At 40.9% G+C, this 21,142-nt stretch overlaps 1 protein-coding gene across 1 annotated transcript in view; it reads left to right on the top strand.

Annotated features, from left to right (window-relative positions):
- Nucleotides 1-8,679, top strand: part of IQGAP1 (IQ motif containing GTPase activating protein 1) — a 107,073-nt gene extending 98,394 nt beyond the window's left edge. The window contains exons 36-38 of the mRNA XM_055556417.1: nt 70-192; nt 3,886-3,994; nt 6,392-8,679. Coding sequence (XP_055412392.1) covers nt 70-192; nt 3,886-3,994; nt 6,392-6,505 — 346 coding nt within the window. The 3' untranslated portion in view covers nt 6,506-8,679. The remainder of the gene's footprint in view (nt 1-69; nt 193-3,885; nt 3,995-6,391) is intronic.
- The last annotated feature ends 12,463 nt before the right edge of the window (nt 8,680-21,142 follow it).

Below are 21,142 nucleotides of genomic sequence, written 5' to 3'. Positions count from 1 at the left end.
CTTGAGTGACCAACAGAGATTCACAGTAGATAGTAACTTATAGAAAGTGACATAATGTGGTCTTTACAGGGTCTCCAAAAAGCCTAGGGAAATGAAAGGGAAGAAAAGCAAAAAGATCTCTCTAAAATACACGGCAGCAAGACTGCATGAAAAAGGAGTTCTTTTGGAAATTGAGGACCTGCAAGTGAATCAGTGAGTATTTACTTTTTAACTTTATTTTATATATTGATTATTTTTGTTTCTGTGTTTGTCATAGCTTTATCTTATTGACTTTCTCTTATCTGGATAATCATTATTATATTTTATGTGTGTTTGTAATTGATTAATTAATCAGTTATATGCAGAATTTGGCCTAATACCCAGAGTTAGTTGGTCTTTAATAGAAGGGAATGTATTTGTATCTTTTCCCTAATAGGCCTCTATTCACATAAAGATTATTCACTCACTTTCCTACTTTTTTTTTTTTTAACATAAATTGGAATGATACTATTTATAGTCATGTATCCAGCTTTTTCCTCATTACGTGTTGTGAGCATTTTTCACATAGTTTGAATGACCACATAATTTTTAATACTATAGTTTTAATTTAACCATTTACCTATTATAGAATATTTTAAGTTGATTTTACTTTTTACAATATTACACATGTAATAATACCTTTATAATGTAATCTTTGATTCTACCTCTGATTATTTATTTTATGATAGATGCCTAATGCAATTTCTGGTCAGTGTATAATTTTTTTTATTGTGAAAAACACAAAACATAGAATTTACCATCTTAACTATTTTTTTTTAAGTAGTTTTTTGGCCACACTGTGAGGCATGTGTGATCTTAGTTCCCCAACCAGGGATCGAATTCATGCTCCGTGCATTGGAAGTTGGAGTCTTACTTAACCACTGGACCGCCAGGGAAGTCCCTTTTAACTACTTTTAAGTGTATAGTTCAGTAGCGTTAAGTACATTCACATTGTTGTGCAGCCCATCTCCAGAACCTTTTCATCTTAGATAACTGAAACTGTACCCATTAAATTACAACCCCCATTTCCCGTTTCCCCCAGCCCTGGGAAACCAGCATTCTCCTCTCTGATTCTATGAGTCTGGCTCCTAGTTGCCTCATACAAGGGGAATAATATACTTGTTTTTTGTGTCTGACTTTCTTCAGTTAGCATGATGTCCTCAGGGCTCATGCAGGTTGTAACCTGTGACAGGTTTTCTTCCTTTTTAAGCCTGAATTGCTTTTCACTGTATATGTGAACCACATTTTGCTTATCCATTTGTCCCTTGATGGACATATGGGTTGCTTCCATCTTTTTGCTGTTGTGAATAATGTTACACTGAACATGGAAGTACAAATCTCTCTTGAGACCCTGCTTTCAGTTCTTTTTGATGTATACCTAGAAGTGAAATTACTGGATCATATGATAAAGTCTATTTTTAATATTTTTAGGAACTGCCATACTATTTTCCATAGCAGTTGAAAAAAAATTTTTAAGTCACATGTATTAATATTACAAAATATTTTCAAACAGTGTCCGAATTTTGTATGAAAGTTCAGTTCAGTCGCTCAGTCATGTCCGATTCTTTGCGACTCCGTGAATCGCAGCACGCCAGGTCTCCCTGTCCATCACCAACTCCCAGAGTTCACTCAGACTCACGTCCATCGAGTCAGTGATGCCATCCAGCCATCTCATCCTCTGTCGTCCCCTTCTCCTCCTGCTCCCAATCCCTCCCAGCATCTGAGTCTTTTCCAATGAGTCAACTCTTCGCATGAGGTGGCCAAAGTACTGGAGTTTCAGCTTTAGCATCAGTCCTTCCAAAGAACACCCAGGGCTGATCTCCTTCAGAATGGACTGGTTGGATCTCCTTGCAGTCCAAGGGACTCTCAAGAGTCTTCTCCAACACCACAGTTCAAAAGCATCAATTCTTCGGTGCTCAGCTTTCTTCACAGTCCAACTCTCACATCCATACATGACCACAGGAAAAACCATAGCCCTGACTAGACAGACCTTTGTTGGCAAAGTAATGTGTTTGCTTTTGAATATGCCATCTAGGTTGGTCATAACTTTCCTTCCAAGGAGTAAGCATCTTTTAATTTCATGGCTGCAATCACCATCTGCAGTGATTTTGGAGCCCAAAAAATTAAAGTCTGACACTGTTTCCACTATTTCCCCATCTATTTCCCATGAAGTGATGGGACCAGATGCCATGATCTTCGTTTTCTGAATGTTGAGCTTTAAGCCAACTTTTTCACTCTCCTCTTTCACTTTCATCAAGAGGCTTTTTAGTTCCTCTTCACTTTCTGCCATAGGGTGGTGTCATCTGCATATCTGAGGTTATTGATATTTCTCCCGGCAGTCTTGATTCCAGCTTGTGCTTCTTCCAGCCCAGCGTTTCTCATAATGTATTCTGCATGTAAGTTAAATAAGCAGGGTGACAATATACAGTCTTGACGTACTCCTTTTCCTATTTGTAACCAGTCTGTTGTTCCATGTCCAGTTCTAACTGTTGCTTCCTGACCTGCATATAGGTTTCTCAAGAAGCAGGTCAGGTGGTCTGGTATTCCCATCTCTTTCAGAATTTTCCACAGTTTCTTGTGATCCACACAGTCAAAGGCTTTGGCATAGTCAATAAAGCAGAAATAGATGTTTTTCTGGAACTCTCTTACCTCAGTAATTCTTTACCATAATTGAATAACAAAGCAATTTTTGATATTTTTGACTTAATAGATAAAAAAGATAACACTTTTAAATTTTGCATTTTTTAGAATTCTAGTTGAGGTTTTTGGGGGGTGGTGTGTGTATTTAAACATGGCTTATTATCTATGTTTTCTCTGATTATTTTTTCAATTGAGCACCTTGGTGTTTTGGGTTTGTTTGTTTGTTTGTTTTTTAGATTAGCACTGTATGTGTTTTTCAGGCCTGTTTCATAACTTATTATTTATTCCCTTCTTTTTTGTCATTATTTCCTGTTACTGTTCAGGTGCCTATCATTATTTAATAATTTGCTACCACAGACTTAGAAACCAGATGACAAACCAAACCAGTTAAAATAAAATTACTTATTATGTAAAATAATATCTTTATAAAACCCATGAGAGTCTCCTGTTGAGTAAAACGCATGTGTTTTAGCCTGTGGACTCTGTAACCTCTCATCTAGCTTCTCAGTGACCTCTTTCGCATCCTCCATGTTTCTCGGGTCTGTTTATAATAGATCAGTTTGCTCCATAGTTGAGTTTTGGAAATCTGGGGTGACACACTTTGATCACCTAGAGAACAGCTTGCTCCCACCTTCTGGTGCCATAAAACTCCTGGGCATGTAACATGTTGAGAGTGAGTGATACCTTAAATATTTTCAGTAATAGCAGTTTATCTTGAGTAATACTCAGTCCATTTATATCTATAGCACCTACTCCTTCCAGAACACCTGCTATCTTGGTTCTTTTGGTTCTGACCCCTGCTTTGTTTGTGTACCATTTCCAGTCCTCAGACATGCTTGTTTTCAGACATCTGTCTTTTCCTCCTGCTCCTAGCCCCATTTCCTCTTGATTCTCCCTTTACTGTCACGTTTCAGGAGTGGCCACATGGAAGGCCAGGACGACTCCTGACGTCGTCCCTTCAGAGGTCACTGTGTCCTTCCTCATGGTGCCTCTCTCAGTGGGAAGCACGTTCTCCCAGGAGAGGTTGCCACCCTTCTCTCCAGATCCCAAAGCAGATGGTAATTACAGCATCAATATCACACACATCCCCACCTGTGAAAGCACTTTGCACCTTTATTTTGTCCCCCTTTTCATTGCTGAACACTGAGCTCATCTCCTTTCCAGACTTCACAGAATATTTTTATGTGAGAACACAAAAATCAAACCCTCATGTTGTGTTTCAAACAGGTTTAAAAACGTCATCTTTGAAATCAGTCCAACAGAAGAAGTTGGAGACTTCGAAGTGAAAGCCAAGTTCATGGGAGTTCAGATGGAGACGTTTATGTTACATTATCAGGTGGGCCTGCACGGGGCAAAACTGATAGCTCTGTGTGTGAGATAGCTGCGCCCTTGTCAGGGTAGGAAAGGGGAGAAAAGCAGACCTGTGTGAGGAGAGCTGCCGCGCTTGGCGGTGAGCTGAGGGCTTCTGAGTGTCTGATTTGGTCTGTTTGGGCTAGTGAGCTTTTGCAAACGTATAAATCTCCAGAGAGCACACCTGAAGCTTCCACTTAGGGTTGCCACTAAATTAACTGACACCTTGGACTTGAATAAAATGCTTAGGTACAGATCTCGACAGTACAAAATCATGAACTTTTTCAGTAGCTTGAAATCTCTTTTTCCCCCGTCTCATTTTGATTTGATATAGGGGGTTTAAAGGTATACTTCTGATAAGATGTGTGTAAATTGCATCTTTGTAAACTGAATCTCACTTTATTTATATTTTGGGAACTTTTTTTTATTTTGAGAGAAAGCAACTTTTTACTGAGTCTAAGTTAATAAATAGGGATCACAGAACAAATAGCAGACAAACAGCATGAGTTACATCAGAATGAAAAAAATAAACGATGGGCCTGGGTTTCCAGTCTGAAGCTATTATGCAATATGACTCTGTTTTGGCCACACCACGTGGTTTTGGGATCTTAGTTCCCCCACCAGGAATTGAACCCAGGCCCTGGGCAATAAAAGTACCAAGTCCTAACTACTGGACCACCAGGGAATTCCCCTCTGAATCCCTTTTTAAATTCAAGAATTCTGCAGTGAACCATTTTGTAACATAACTATCCCTAATTTTTATTTTGAAACATCTCTCTCTCTCTTTTTTTTTTTGCATTAAAAAACGTAAGGGCATTGAGAGGACTCCTGGGTAACATCCAGCTTCCGTTAGTTCTGTGCACACAGTGCTCTGTGGTTGGTACCCAGCTTATAATATTCCTCAGATGGCTGCACCCCATCAGGCTGGGCAGGGGCCTTTCCCTGAAAGGAAATTCGGGCTCTTGCACATGTCACTCTCCCTTTGTTGGGAGTTTTCCCCCGCTTTCTTCCTCGGTCATTCATTGAGGAATTTCAGGTTGTTACCACACCTAAAACTTGCCCCACCAGCCACACCACAGTCAGTTTCTCCTTCACCTCCATAGCCTATAGAGCCAGCCCCTGTTCACTACAAGCATCAAGTTACTTTCCTCTCAACTTCCAAACTGCAGATCCCTTAAGGACAGGTAGTATTTCTCTGTCTCCTTCTCAATGACCAGTAGACCCTCAAAACACATTAACTGTACAGATGTGAAATGCTTTTATGATGCACCTAGCTAATTCAAGTCCTTACACAAAAAAGAGCCTCTTATTCCCTCAGTTTCACCAAATTTGTGTAGGTTGCCCATCCTGCCTCAGCGTATCACTCCATGCACAGAATCATTAGCTATGGAATGACCGCCAGGTGCAAGATGTTACAGTTCAGGTGATGCACCAGGGTCCTTGTCCAACTGGAGCCACTAAGATTTTTCCAAAAGATGAATTGGTTGAACTTTTGGGGTCCCTTCAAGCCCCTCTCTTTTTTAAAGATTTTTTTTACAGTCTTTATTGAATTTGTTACAGTATTGTTTCTGTTTTCTGGGTTTTTTTTTTTTTTTTGGCCCTGTGGCATGTGGGATCTTGGTCGCCCCCACCCCACCCTACCCCACCTCACCCCACCCCACCCAGGGATCGAACCCACACCCCCTGCTTTGAAAGGTGAAGTTTTAACCACTGGATCACTGAGAAGTCCTACCTTCAGGCCCTTTGATTCTTGCTTTTTCATTACCGGTCTTCCAAAGTTTGGGTGTGAGACCACTCTGATTTCCTCGGTTTGTTCTAAACAGTGGAGGGTAGTAGAGAAACAGGGCTTAGCTGTCAGATCCAGATTTACCACGTCCAGCTCTGTTCTGTTGGGCAGGTCATTTACCATCCCCCAGCCTCAGCAGCCTCATCTCTAAATCTGAGATAATCACCCCTGGTAGGATTTCTGACAGGACTTAAACAGACATCGTATAACACACTCCTACATTGAGGAACATATAGTAAATGTAAAAAACATTTAGTCCTGTCTTCCCGTCACATTCAGGATAGGAAAGCTCTGTCATTTGAAAAGGAAATGAAGACTCTAATAGATCGTGTTGAGATGACATTACTGGCCTTATCTTGTGTTCAGGGGTTATTATGTCTCATCATGGATTGAAACACTGTCACCTTCTCCAGGCGACATATCACTTAGACTAAAGGGGCCGCAGCAGGCAGTTCCGTAGCTGGGGACTTGTGTCTCACCCCAGCTCACATCTGGCACACAAGGCAGGCCTCGTCCCTTCCGGATCCCTCCCTACTCGTGTCCCTCCTTTTCTTGTCCCATGGACTTGATTAACCATCAGAATGTTTTTTTGAACAGGACCTGCTGCAGCTACAGTATGAAGGAGTCGCTGTCATGAAATTATTTGACAGAGCTAAAGTCAACGTCAACCTCCTCATCTTCCTTCTCAACAAGAAGTTCTATGAGAAGTAACAGAGCATTTGCTTCCAGCCCAGAAGGATGAAGAAAGGAGTGCCCAGCGGCAGCCTTTCTAGAGGTTCTTTACTTCTCGGAAACAAAGACCCAGCCCACACCATTGCCTCAGTCTAACATTGCCCCCAACTCCACAAGTTTAACTCCTCCCACTCAACAGGGACATTGGTCGTCCTTTCTTCATAGATTGTATTTCAGGCCCAGTCTGACCCATCTTGTTCCTTCATTCTCTTCTGTTAGAGAAGAGTGGGAACTGTCCTGAAATCTCTCATGTTGTTACAGTCTTAGAGGTTGCATTACTATAGTGTAAGCTTTGGTGTTTGTTTCTATTAGCAATAGGGACGATGGGATTTGAATACTTGCTGTTTAGAAGTGGAAGCCATTAGCCCAATAACGTGCATACTTAGAAGACACACAGTTAAAATGTTAGATTATCCATAGTTATTAGGTTGTCACTTAAAAGTGAAGTTCCTTTATGTTTACTGTTCCATCAGGAAAATTGAAGGATATGGGGAGGCTTTGGTTGTCTTCCATTCTGTCTTCCTTTATGGCGGGAGCTAATAGAAGTCTCTGTTCTGTGTCCAAAGGAAGCATTTTCTAGAAAGAGAGGGATATTGTTTTTAAGTTTCACCATTAAATTTGGGCAGTTCTCATCAGTGGATGGGAGAGTCCCATTGTTAAAATTAAGCTATTTAGGTAAATTCAGAATGGTCTGAACACCTGCTTGTTTCTGTTGGTGCAAAAGATTGACTAGTTTCAAGCAAACAATCTATTCCATCCCTATGGCAAAGGAATGGGTTATCCCTAGCGTAGAATGTAACTGTTTTCAAAACTGTTTTATGTCTTAAGTGTGCCTTATGAAAGTGTAGATTTATCTCTTAAAGTGGGGGTTATAGGAATTTTAAAGATTTATATGATGCTTAAAAGTCTTTAGAATACTGTAAGAAAATGGTTTGGGTTTTTTTTCTAATTGGCTTATCTGTATATCTGAACTCTTAAAACTTTCTTATAGCTAAAACACTAGAGTTTATCTTCAGGGTTGCAGAGAGATTATCCTGCCTTAAACAGACTGAAACAAAACCAAACAAAAGCAGCCAAGCAATGTTACACGTGATATTAAAATCTGCTCCCCCCCCTCTTTTTTAAGTCTTTTCTCTTGCTGCCCACACTATGCCTTTATTTTATGAACTCTGTTGTTTAAATTTAGTCACAATTCAGTGCTAAACATTGAGCTCATGGAGCTTTCATTCTTAGATTAAAAGTCATATACTTTTTTAAGTCTTTTTAATCCAGGAAAATATATTGAAATCATGCTACTGAGCCTCATTTCCTCTGATGTTTTGGTTCAGTGTTCTTTTATCGTAAAACATAAACTAACATTTAAAAATTTACTGATGTATATTTAAAGCCAATAAACTGTTTTCATTGATAACAAATCATGTGATGAGTCCCAGTTACAGATGTTAAGTGTTGGAAGTGTGTTTTTCATGATAGACTATTACTGAGTCAGGTCCACGGGTGCAGCCGTACGAGTCTACACACCCCAGGCAGCCCACAGACAGGTGAAGAGGTGAGGTGTGGAGTGTCACGGAAAGAGTCTCCACTACCTTGACCTCATTTCTTGTGTTTTGGAAGACAATTTTTTCAGTAAATATTTTCCTCAGATTAAAAGAAGATGCCACTCTTAAGTGGCATCGCCTCAAAAACTGGGACCAACCAAAATGTCAACTGTTTTACCTTAAAAGATGATATTCAACCCAGATTCATGTCGGGCCCCAAAGGCCACGTCGATGACAGACAATGAGCAAAGTTCACAACTCTTCAATGAAGTATGATGTTTCAGTGATCCGTAAGGAGCATAGTTCCCTTGACACAAATGGCACAAACTACATCTTGAGAATTTTGACGGCAACTGTGCATAATTACGGTGTTCACGCATTGAGGATGCCCAAAGTCAAGTCATGGCATTAAAGCCTGGTAGCTCTTTGTAATTTTAATTTATTAGCCATAGCAGTCTCTGTCTCAACTCTCTCCTCCTTTGACCTTCTCTTCAACCAGCCATCATGACATTTACCATGAATTTCCTCCCTCGAGAATTTGGACTGCCCGTCAGATTGTTGTCCCACACAATTGCCTCTGTATCTCTGTATGAAATAAAAGGTCATTCATTTGTTTTTGTGTTGATTTTCCTCAGTCTCATTGTTAGCAGTTCCTGCAAAACAGCGTCAACTAGAATGAAGTTTAATAATTGAAAACCACAACAGAAGACAACCCCTTCATAGTCTTTTTGAAGGAACAAACACAAATCAGCTATCTCAAAGCAATTTTTTTAACCTGTGAGCCTTTTTAAATATAAAATGCTTTAAGTAGCCTCAGCATAAAAAGAATTGGGGGTGTGGCAAGGTGGAGAACTAGCATAATGTCACATAGTTCTTTTTTAAAATGAAAAAACCATCCAGGGAGTTCCCTGGTGGTCCAGTGGTTAAGACTGCTCTCCCAATGCAGGGGGCACCGGTTCAGACCGCTGGTCAGATCCCACGTGCCACAACTAAGGGTCCATGAGTGCAACTAAGACCCAACACAGCCTAAATAAATAATTTTTTTTTAAATCATCCAATTTTTCTTGAATCATTATTGGTGGACATTTCAATGTCTGTTCTGATCAGCCAATGGCTGGAAATTTCAAATTACAGTAGCATTAAATGTTTTATGGCGGTAGCACTCTAGGTCACAGCATGTCCCTCCGGGGACTTCATTACGTACAAATCAGAAAAGACTACGGGACATTGGATACGGAAAAGAAAACAGCAGCAAAAGGGAGGGGAAATAGCTGCCTTTTAAATAAGACCCCAAGGAGCAGCCGTACTTAAAAATACAAATAAAGAGTCTTCCCTGGTGGCTTAGTAGTAAAGAATCCGTGTGCCAGTGCAGGAGACTAAGGTTCGATCCCTGGTCTGGGAAGATCCCACTTGCCGTGGGGTATCTACGTGCACCACGGCTACTGAGCGTATGCTCCGGAGCTTGTGCTCCACCCGAGAAGGCACCGCAGTGAGAAGCCCATGCCTAGAGAGTAGCGCCCACTTGCTGCAACTAGAGAGAAGCCTACCCGGCAATGAAGACCCAGCACAGCCTAAAATAAATAAATACATTTTTTTTTTTTAATTGTAAAGTGTATACTTGCCAACATATGAATTTCCAGGTAAAAATAACCTCACTCTTAAAGGAACCCAATAGAAACCCCTTATTTTATTTTATTTTATTTTTTTATACTTGTACTTTATTAATTGCAGGAAACACCCCAATGTTTATGAGAGGAAAAGCTCTTGGTAGGGCATTGCAATGGGACTGCCTGTTTTAAAAGGCGCATGAAGTGGGGTAGGATGTATTGGGAGATTGGGATTGTCATATATACACTACTCTCAGATAACTAATGAGAACTTACTGTATAGCACTGGGAGCTTGACTCAGTGCTCTGTGCTGACCTAAATGGGAAGGAAGTCCAGCAAAGAGGGATATATGTGTATGTATGGCTGATTCACTTTGCTGTACAGCAGAAACTGACAGAGCATTGTAAAGCAGCTACACTCCAATAAAAATTAAAGGCACGTGGACAAAACCCTTTGTTGATTGGAAAGTTGACATCTTTTTTTCCTCTTTAAGCTCGTGTTTCTATTCCACTTCCCTTAGAATTTTATTCTAATGTTATCTTTTAAAGCATAAGTCTTACTTTTGACCATCCTGTCATCGTTATTTGTGAAAAAAATTAAAATATTTTATTGCCTGTGCCTATAAGGCTCTTAACGATCCAGAAAAATACTTTGCATCATAATTAGTGCATCTTTAATCAAAATCACCTAATGTATTGTCTTGACAAAAAATTCTAAAAGATATTTGACATGCATCTCTTAATGAAAGAAACGAAAATTCTTAAAGTGGAGGTTTAGAAGCTTATGGCTAGGGACCTCCCTGGCAGTCAGTGGTGAAGACTTTGCCTTCTGGTGCAGGGGGCGCAGGTTCAATCCCTGGTGGGGAGCTCACATCCCCCATACCTAGCAATCAAAAGAAACAAAACACAAAACAGAAGTAATATTGTAACAAATTCAATAGAGACTTTAAAATGAGCCACATAAAAAAAATGAGTAGATTAAAAAATAAAAAACTTCAGTGTGTGCATGTTAAGTCACTTCAGTTGTGTCCAACACTTTGCGGCCCTATGGACTGTAGCCCGCCAGGCTCCTCTGTCCTTGGGATTCTCTAGGCAAGAATACTCGAGAAGGTCACCATGCCCTCTTCCAGGGGATCTTTTCCCGCCCAGGGATCAAACCCTTGTCTCTTTGTGTCCTGCATTGACAGGCAGGTTCTTCACCACTAGCGCCACCTGGGAATACCACCCCCCCCAAATGTGTGGATAAATATTACTGCTGGCCATAATGAAGGAGAGCTGTTGACCAATTCTCTTCCTATTTTCACTTTTATAAATGTGAGCTCTGAGAACCTTTGCTACCATAAATAAATAAGTCCCTCAGACTCTTTGGGACCCCACGGACTGTAGCCTACCAGGTTCCTCTTTCCATGGGATTTTCCAGGCAAGAATACTGGAGTGGATTGCTATTTCCTTCTCCAGGAGACCTTCCCAACCCAGGGATTGAACCCAGGTCTCACGCATTGTAGACAGATGCTTTACCATCTGAGCCACCAGGAAGTCCATAGTAAGTACTAATATATGGAATGGAAAGTGTTTTGTGATAATGATGTCACCCATTTTTTAGGACTCCAATTATATCTCCCAAATCAATGAAATTATAATTAAAAAATTAAATATGATTAGGTCCTCTAATTTTGCTGAAAGCAAACAAAAAAAAAAAGTTACTTAGTTTGGAAAAGAACTTGTTATCCAGTCTTTAGATCATACACTGTGTCAAGACTTGGGAAGTAGGCAAGGGACTTTACTAAGGCTTATTAAATGACTATGAATTACACTCATAACCTTTGACTTGTCATTCAGTTGCTAAGTCGTGTCTGACTCATTGCGACTCCATGGACTGCAGCATGCCAGGCTCCTCTCCTTCACTGTCTCCTGGAGTTTGCTCAGATTCATGTCCATTGAGTCATTGATGTTATCTAACCATCTCATCCTCTTCTGCCCCCTTCTCCTTTTGACTTAGAGATAACTTACTTAACCTAATATGCTAGTGATGCTTTGGAAAAGTAGAAATATTTTAATACTCCTTTGGTACGACAATTTTTTAGCAAAATTTTATTATGGAAAAAAATGTCTAACATCTAAACAGAAGGAATTGTATAATGAACTCCCATGTATCCATTGTCTAGCCTAAGCAATTACCAACACTTTCATCTCTACCTTCACCCATATCCCATTGGGTTATTTTTACAAATCCCAGCTACAGTATCATTTCAACCACCAATACCTGGGTATGTGTCTCCACCTCAGTGGTTCTCAACAGGGAGCAATTGTCCCTCCATGAGATACTTGACAATATTTGGAGATGTTTCTTGCTGTCTTTTTTAAGAGAGCTCTGCTGGCATCTAGTGGGTGGAGGCGAGGGTTGCTGCTCACGCAGGTCCCTCGACAGAAAATGAGCTAGTCCAAAATGTCAGTAGAACCCAGGGTGAGATATCCCACTCTTAACGCTGGAAAAAAACAAACAAAAAACCTCAAGCCATTATCACACCTAAGAAATAAATTTGAAATACTGAATAGGCAGGCAGTGTTTACATTGCCCCAGACCTCTGATAATTGGCTTAAACATTTCAGATATTTGAATCAGCTGCCAAACAAGATTCCCACATTACATTTAGTTGATGGGTTTCTTAAATCCCTAATCTATGAATTCTCTCTTTTTTAAAAATTTTAACATTTTGAGTACTCTGATTCTTTGTTGGGCTGTGGGGACTTTATCCAGATGCAAAGAGCAGGAGCTACTCTGGTTGCGGCATGCAGCCTTCTCATTGGGTGGCTCCTCGCCGCACAGCGCAGGACCCAGGGGACGCAGGCTCAGTAGTTGTGCATGGGCTTAGTTGCCCTGTGGCATCTTCCTGGACCAAGGATTGAACCAGTGTCCCTTGCATTGCAAGGCAGATTCTTAACCACTGGCCACCAGGGAAACCTCTCTCTGTTTTTTCAAATCTTGCAACATATTGGATTGGCCAAAAATTTCTATCAGGTTTTTCCACAAGATGTTACAGAAAAATGCAAATGAACTTTTTGGTCAACACAATATTTGGTGTTGATCCTATAGAATTTCTATACTCTGGGGTTTCTTATTACATCCTGATCTACAGGGTGATCTCAGAGATGTATCTTTTTGTGATGTAAAGCCTGATCACAAAGTTCAAATATTTCCAGCTTGACTCATTTGTTATAAATTTTCCTGTCTGCTCTTCATCACATACCACGTGGATTCAACAGCCACTGACATGACTGACTAGATTCCTTACTTCATTGAGGGTTGCAAAATGGTGATAATCAGCCATTACTTCTTCATTTATCAGAATTTTTCTAAAAAAATGTTCTATCACCAACTATTTGGTTACCTTGAAGACTATTGATACAGGAAAAGATGGAATGCTGTCTCTCTCCCTTTATTTGCCAGCTTTCAGAAAAAGCTTGTTCCCTAACATCTTCATCTTCCCACGTGGCTCAGTGACAGTGATTCCACCTGCCACGCAGGAGATGCAGGTTCTATCCCTGGGTTGGGAAAGATCCCCTGGAGAAGGAAATGGCAACCCACTCCAGTATTCTTGCCTGGGAAATCCCATGGACAGAGGCTCCTAACATCTTCTAAAGGTGACCAGTGAGGTTTCGTTTTTTTCAATCCTGTGACTCCTAGTTTTTTTAAATGTATTAATATTCTATGTCTTTCAATCCACTGTAGATATACATATATTTTAAAAATGTTTAAAACGTTTTAAATTTTTATGTTAAATTTTAAATTTAAATGTTAAAAAAAGTTTTTTTAATGTTTTTACATGCTCAAATTGTCCTCTCTTGGGCCAGTAGAAGTCCTTCAATGGTGACTGTCCTTTTGTCCTGACCCCAGTAGACTTTGATAACTTCCTTGCTTTCTGGCTTAAGATGTTCCAGCCACATCTTGCTACTTGACTCACCCCAGACTTCAAATCAGCTATTTCTCCAAAAAGCCCTGGTTACTTTTAGTGGGAAAGGGTACTTGGAGAATATAGTCTGGGTGCTAGGAGCCCTCATGACTGTTAGGTTGGTCATTGTCTCTGTTTTCATTAGAAAGAGTTTTTTAAAGAACATTTCCTGAGTTCATTCTTTTCTTCTAATAAAGTGCTTTTATCTTAACATATGCAGTTCTATGAAAGAAAAAAATAATGGTTAGTAGCATTTGCCAATTCCGTAGCGTGAACACCTCCCCACAGCTGATTTCAGGCTTGATGCCGTTGGTTGTTGAACATAGAGTTGGCGGGTAGGAGTGTTTTTGTTTTGTTTGGCCACACCACATGGCAGGCGGAATCTTAAGTTCCCCAACCGGGCATTGAACCCTCGCCCTGTGCAGCAGAAGCATGGAGTCTTAACCACTGGGCCTCCAGGGAAGTCCCTAGAGTTGGGAAAAGATGCTAACAGTTGGCTTTCGTGAGTTGGTGCTAAACTACTGATTTTATGCCAACAGTAATAGGAAGCAATGGATGGATTCTAAGAAGAGCAAGAAATGACGAGATCGGGGTCTTAGAAATGTGGAGGATGGATGGGATACGGAGGCAAGACTCCAGGTTACGCTACTTCCTGTCTGCCTCTCAGATCCACTCCCCACCTTCTACTCTCCTCTGTGCCCTAGGAAGCTGGCGGTGTAGACTACATCACTGTCTCCCTCCAGCTTCTGCTTGGGTTTGGCCAATGACAGGCACCCCAGGAGAGCAGAGGTCTAAAATAAGGTGAAAAAAAAGTGAAGTGAAAGTGTAAGTTGCTCAGTCGTGACTGATGCTTTGTGACCCCATGGACTACAGCCCTCCAGGCTCCTCTGTCTGCGGAATTCTCCAGGCAAGAATACTGGAGCGGGATGCCATTCCCTTCTCCAGGGGATCTTCCCGACCCAGGGATCGAACCCAGGTCTCCTGCAATGCAGGCAGACTCTTTACTATCTAAGCCACCAGGGGAGCCCAGAATAAGAAGTTAAGACTTATTCTTCCAAGTCACTGTGAATTAACTTCTCTCCCTACCAAAGGCCAGAGTTCCTCTTGGGTTCCTCTCTACAGATAACCACCTTCTCCCTATTGCAGTAAGCAATCCTTCCCCAGGTCCCCTCTGGCCCAGAGTGCTAATGACTCCTGCTGTAACTAGCCCCAGGGGGTCCTGCATTATCCGTAAACCTTGCCCTGTTTCTTTATTAACTTTTCTTCCACTCTCCAGTTTCAGCAGCCATCTGTTTCCTGCCCGGACTCTGATACACCAGTGGACCAATTAAGGTCTCAGTTAGGGAGAGACTTTGCTGCTTGATCTGGAGAGTGGTTGTTACGATGAAAAGGGGTGGGTAAATTCTAGAGATGTTTAGGAAGCAGAGTTGGTTTACTAGGTGTTGGAAGAGTGGAACCTGGGTCAGCAGGTGCTCTACAGGAAGTATTCTAAGATTGAGAGAGATGATTTTAGAAAACTGATTAATTTTTGCCTAACTAAAACATTTATGACATTTTGATTCTACTTGTTTGACTTAGTATGAATAGAATGCTAGCTTTCTAATAAAAAAATATGCAACAAGCATCAAAGGTTTACTATATAGCACAGGGAACTATAGTCAATAGCTTGTAGTATGTAGTAACCTACAATGGAAAATAATTTCAAAAAGGATATATGTGTTTGTGTATAACTGAATCCACTTGCTGTGCACTTGAAACATTGTGAGTCAACTATATTTCAGTAAAGTATACATATTAAGAAAAAAAAAGAAATTTGGAAAGTGTGTTCCATCATTCTCTTTGGAAGTCACAACACACATAAACATATTAAAAACCTCTGAGGGGCTTCTCTGGTGGTGCAGTGGTTAAGAATCCACCTTCCAAATATGTGTGGATTATTGTCAAATATCTTTTGATATTGATTTCTGACATAATTCCACAGGGATAAAAGAACAGACTCCATATGATCTCAGTACCTTTAGACCATGACATTTTTGCACTTTGTTTTGCTTTCCTGAAAATGCTGCAGTGTTTCCTTGTTTATAGTCTATGGGAACTTGAATAGAATTTGTATCCTACTGTTGTGTGAAAATTGTATAAATCTTAATTATGTTGAATTGGTTCATAGTGCTTTTCAAGTCTACTGTATCCTTCTACTTTTTTGTCTATCCATTCTATTTTTGAGGGGTGATATTGAAAGTCCAACTAAAAATCTTAATTTATCTATTTAAAAAAATAATTGTAAGTTATAATGGAACTATGTATGTAATTTTGTTCTGTATTTTCCAAGTCCCTTGTAAATGTGTTATACTTTCATAATTATAAAAAAGAACCCACCTTCCAATGTAGAGGATGCAGTTTCGATCCCTGGTCAAGGAACGAAGATCCCACATGCCCAGGCACGTCTAAGCCCATGCATTGCAACCATGAGCCTGTGTGCCACAAAGAAAAATCGCACGTGCTACAAATAAGACCTGATGCAGCCAAAAATAAATAAGTAAATCTTTTAAAAAATAATAAAAAGCTTTGAGAAATCCTACAGTCAGGAGACCAGCCCACCCCTCCTGCTTTTCAGGGAGCCCTTCTTAGCCATCTATGAGACTCATGTTCCATGAAATACACCCTGTGAGATGCTAGAGAAAGAGGAGGCTACAATAGTACCCAGCTTTGAGCTCTCAATAACTGTTAAATATTACTTAGGAAACAAAAAAATAAAAAGTGGGTATTTGTAGGTCACTTTTGCTAAAGAATTTTGGATTCCATTAAAAAACTTGAGTTGGGTGAAGTTATTTGTGAAATACTTTTGGCCTTAAATTGCAATTCTGACATTTACCCCTAAGTTTGATATGATTCTGTAAAAATGTATACTTGATAAGCTCACTATACTTTCTCAGAGTCACTGACCTTTGGAGAAACACATTTCCAGCTCCTATGAGTACAGAGGCACCAAGTCTGCAAAGTGGAGAAAAATCTGGAGGTAGGGCTTCCCTGGTGGCTCAGTGGTAAAGAACCTGTCTGCCAATGTAGGAGACACGAGTTCAATCCCTGGGTTAGGAAGATCCCCTGGAGAAGGAAATGGCAACCCACTCCAGTATTCTTGCCCAGAGAATTCCGTGGACAGAGGAGCCTGGCGGGCTACAGTCCATGGGATCACAAAGAGTGGGAGATGACTTAGCAACTAAACAACAACAGGGGTTGAAAAGGCACACACGTGAAAGGTGACGTGATAGAAGTTAAAGGATAATTCCTCTCAAAAAAAGCTGACTCAGAAAGACTAGCTTCCAAAAATAAAAGAACCAGTGCCCAAACACCCTTTTCCATGAAAAGAAACCAGGACTGCTTGGAGAAGTGACTGGTTCTGGGACTGGAAAGGAAAAGTACAAGATGGTCAGGATATCTTGTTGTGTCCAGAAAGAAAAAAAAATACTAAAAAATGGATAGGGATGTATTAGAAGGACACAGAAGCCAGATTAAAGGTTAAAGCTGGGATAACTTCAATGTAATGATAGTAATGGGTTATAACCTATTGAATGAACTAAGAATTCATGAGCCCATTCTAATATAAAAGAATAAATAGGGAAAAGGCAAGAATCGTTAATGAGTGCTAAAACTAGTTTTTTGCAAATTTCTGTTCAGTTCAGTCGCTCAGTCGTGTCCGACTCTTTGCGACCCCATGAATCGCAGCACGCCAGGCCTCCCTGTCCATCACCAACTCCCAGAGTTCACTCAGACTCATGTCCATTGAGTCGGTGATGCCATCCAGCCATCTCATCCTCTGTCGTCCCCTTCTCCTCCTGCCCCCAATCCCTCCCAGCATCCGAGTCTTTTCCAGTGAGTCAACTCTTCGCATGAGGTGGCCTAAATACTGGAGTTTCAGCTTTAGCGTCATTCCTTCCAAAGAACACCCAGGACTGATCTCCTTTAGAATGGACTGGTTGGATCTCCTTGCAGTCCAAGGGACTCTCAAGAGTCTTCTCCAACACCACACTTCAAAAGCATCAATTCTTCGGTGCTCAGCTTTCTTCACAGTACAACTCTCACATCTATACGTGACCACAGGAAAAACCATAGCCTTGACTAGACGGACCTTTGTTATTCCTACCCCAAATGCATAATCTGAAATTAATCAGGAGGACACACTACACAAACCCTAATGAAGGGACAGTCCATAAAATAACTGGCCTATCACTTCAAAGGGCTTCCCTGGTGGCTCAGCTGGTAAAGAATACACCTGCAATGGGGGAGACCTGGGTTCGATCCCTGGGTTGGGACGATCCCCTGGAGAAGGCAACGGCTCCCCACTCCAGTATTCTGGCCTGGAGAATTCCATGGACTCTATAGTCCATGGGGTGCAAAGAGTCGGATACACTTCAAAAATTTTCAAAGTCAAAGACAAAAACTGACCAACTGTTCCCAATGAAAGGATACTAAAGAGGACTTCCCTGGTGGTCCAGTGCCTAAGATTCTACGTTCCCAATGTAGTGTTAGGGGAACTATATCCCACATACACCAACTAAAGATTCCACATTCCCAGTGAAGATTGAAGATCTTGCATGCTGAAACTAAGACCTGGTGCAGTCAAATAAGTAAATAAAAATAAAAATAAACATATTTTAAGAAAGAATAATAAGATAGCAATCCTAGATTTTCTTTTGGTATACTAATGTATTGGGATAGTTTTCAAAATTTTTAAATAATATCTGCAGATTATATAATATACTATATCAAAGTTAATTTCCTGATTTTGATAATTTTATTATGGTTACATAAGAGACTACTCTTGTTTTTATGAAATAAACACCAAAGTTTTTATGGATAGATTGGCATCATATCAACTTACTCTCAAATGGTTTAGAAAAAATGAACATATATACAGAGAAAGAAATAATAATGCAAGTGCAATAAAATCTTAATATTTGGGAACCTGGGTAAAGAGTATATGGGAATTCTTTACAAAATGGCAACTTTTCTGTTAATCTGAGATTATGAAAACATTAAAAGTTAAAGGAAAAAAAGAAAAAAAAGAAATGAAAATGTTTACTGAAGTGCATCAGGAATGATTTTGGCTGCAAGAAATGGAAAACAGACTCCCCATGATTTAAACATTGAGAGCTACCTTTGTTTCACAGATGTCTGGAAGAAAACACTTGCTAGTGTTGGTTTAGCTACTCACAATGCTGGCCCCGATCAGGTTGTTTTCTGTCTTTCTGAATTTGGAATTTTTTAATGCTTTCTCTTTTTGTGACTACAAGATGGCTTCCATAGCTCCAGGCATCATGTCTGTATTCCAAGTACAAAGGGGATAGGGGCTGGCTGCAGTTGAATATGTTCCTTTGATCTGAAAACCAAAGTTTTTCAAAAAGCTTCCTGTTTGGCTTTCCCTTAAGTCTCAATAACCAAACTGGTCATGTGGCCAGGCCCATCTGTGAGACAGACTGGGAAGTGGCATCTGCCTATCTGGGCTCTGCAAAAGAAGAGTGGAGGGAGTTTTGCTAAGGAGTGATTGCTTTCCATTTGAAAAATATAGTCCATATTAATTCTTGGGTTCATCCTTTTTTATATTTATTTATTTCAACCTTTAAAAATACATATATTCAATTACTTGGTTGTCCCAGGCCTTTGTTACTGCATGCAAACTCTTAGTTGAAGCATGTGAACTCTTAGTTGCAGCATGTGGGATGTAGCTCCCAGACTAGGGGTCCAGCCTAGGCTCCCTGCAGTGGGAGCACGGAGTCTTAGCCACTGGACCGCCAGTGAAGTCCTTGTGATTTCATTCTTAATGGCAGCATTTCTTAAGGTTTGACCCACAAATGACCTACATCAAGATCGCCTTCTATGATTTTGATCTATGGGCCCTGAACATTCCTCAACATTCTGGCCAGTTATGCCACATGTACAAAGCTCTGGTCATTCCTTGCTGGGCCATTCCTCAGAGTTGTGTTTGTAGCGAGCAACTCGAAGAGATGAAGCAATGTCTTCTTCTGAGTCAAAGAGCAAACTGATTCCTCTCCTGTAACAGAACACATGCATGTCTGGGCATCCATCTGGGCCCTTATTTTTTTTAATTTTTAAACATATTTATTTATTTTTGGCTGCCCTGGGTCTTTGTTGCTGCCTGGGCTCTTCTGTAGTTGGGGTGAGCAGGGGCTGCGCTCTAGTTGCGGTACGCGGGCTTCTCATTGTGGTGGCTTCTCTTGTTGCAGAGCACGGGCTCTAAGGCTTAGGGTCAATAGTTTCACAGCAGGTGAAATCTTCCTGGACTAGAGATGGGACCCATGTCTCCTGCATTGGAAGGTGATTCTTCACCACTGAGCCACTAGGGAAGCCCCATCTGGGCTTTTCTGCATCATCCCTGTGGGACCTGGTGGGCAAGGTAAACTGACACATAAATGATGCTCATGATGCTTGCTGCCTCTGACCTGGGAATCTCATGCCTCCTGCCAGCAGCCATGCAGTAGTAACAGGTTGATGTACAAGTCTGTAAGCAGGGTAAAATCCCAGCCTGAAAGAGTAAACTCTACCACAGGCAAAGCTGACAAGGAAGTTTGACTCTCTCTGCCTGGGTTCTGAGAGGAGTGGGGAAGCCCCTTGAGAAGCCAAAAACTTGGCCCATACACGTGTTTAGGGTCTGAATGTATGCTTTCTATGTAATAAAATTCTCATGTCTGGTAATTGATTCCCATGCACCTCATGGAACAATAACAACAAAAAAAAACAACAGCAACATTCGAGTCATATTCCCACTACCCAGGACTCCCATGGGGTATAAATCGAGCCCTCCTAAAGTTGAAAGCATAGTTAAAAACATTAGGAAATAATCCATCATAAACAAGAGCCTGCAGATAGAACAAACAGGGTTCAGTTCAGTTCAGTTCAGTCGCTCAGTCGTGTCCGACTATTTGCGACCCCATGAATCGCAGCACGCCAGGTCTCCCTGTCCATCACCAACTCCCGGAGTTCACTCAGACTCACGTCCATCGAGTCAGTGATGCCATTCAGCCATCTCATCCTCTGTCGTCCCCTTCTCCTCCTGCCCCCAATCCCTCTCAGCATCAGAGTCTTTTCCAATGAGTCAACTCTTCGCATGAGGTGGCCAAAGTACTGGAGTTTCAGCTTTAGCATCAGTCCTTCCAAAGAACACCCAGGGCTGATCTCCTTCAGAATGGACTTGATGGATCTCCTTGCAGTCCAAGGGACTCTCAAGAGTCTTCTCCAACACCACAGTTCAAAAGCATCAATTCTTCGGCGCTCAGCCTTCTTCACAGTCCAACTCTCACATCCGTACATGACCACAGGAAAAACCATAGCCTTGACTAGATGGACCTTTGTTGGCAAAGTAATGTCTCTGCTTTTGAATATGCTATCTGGGTTGGTCATAACTTTCCTTCCAAGGAGTAAGCGTCTTTTAATTTCATGGCTGCAGTCACCATCTGCAGTGATTTTGGAGCCCCCCAAAATAAAGTCTGACACTGTTTCCACTGT

Source organism: Bubalus kerabau, chromosome 19 (genome assembly GCF_029407905.1).
Source record: "Bubalus kerabau isolate K-KA32 ecotype Philippines breed swamp buffalo chromosome 19, PCC_UOA_SB_1v2, whole genome shotgun sequence".
In the NCBI taxonomy this organism is placed as follows: Eukaryota; Metazoa; Chordata; class Mammalia; order Artiodactyla; family Bovidae; genus Bubalus; species Bubalus kerabau.
This window is presented reverse-complemented; position numbering and strand designations above follow the sequence as displayed.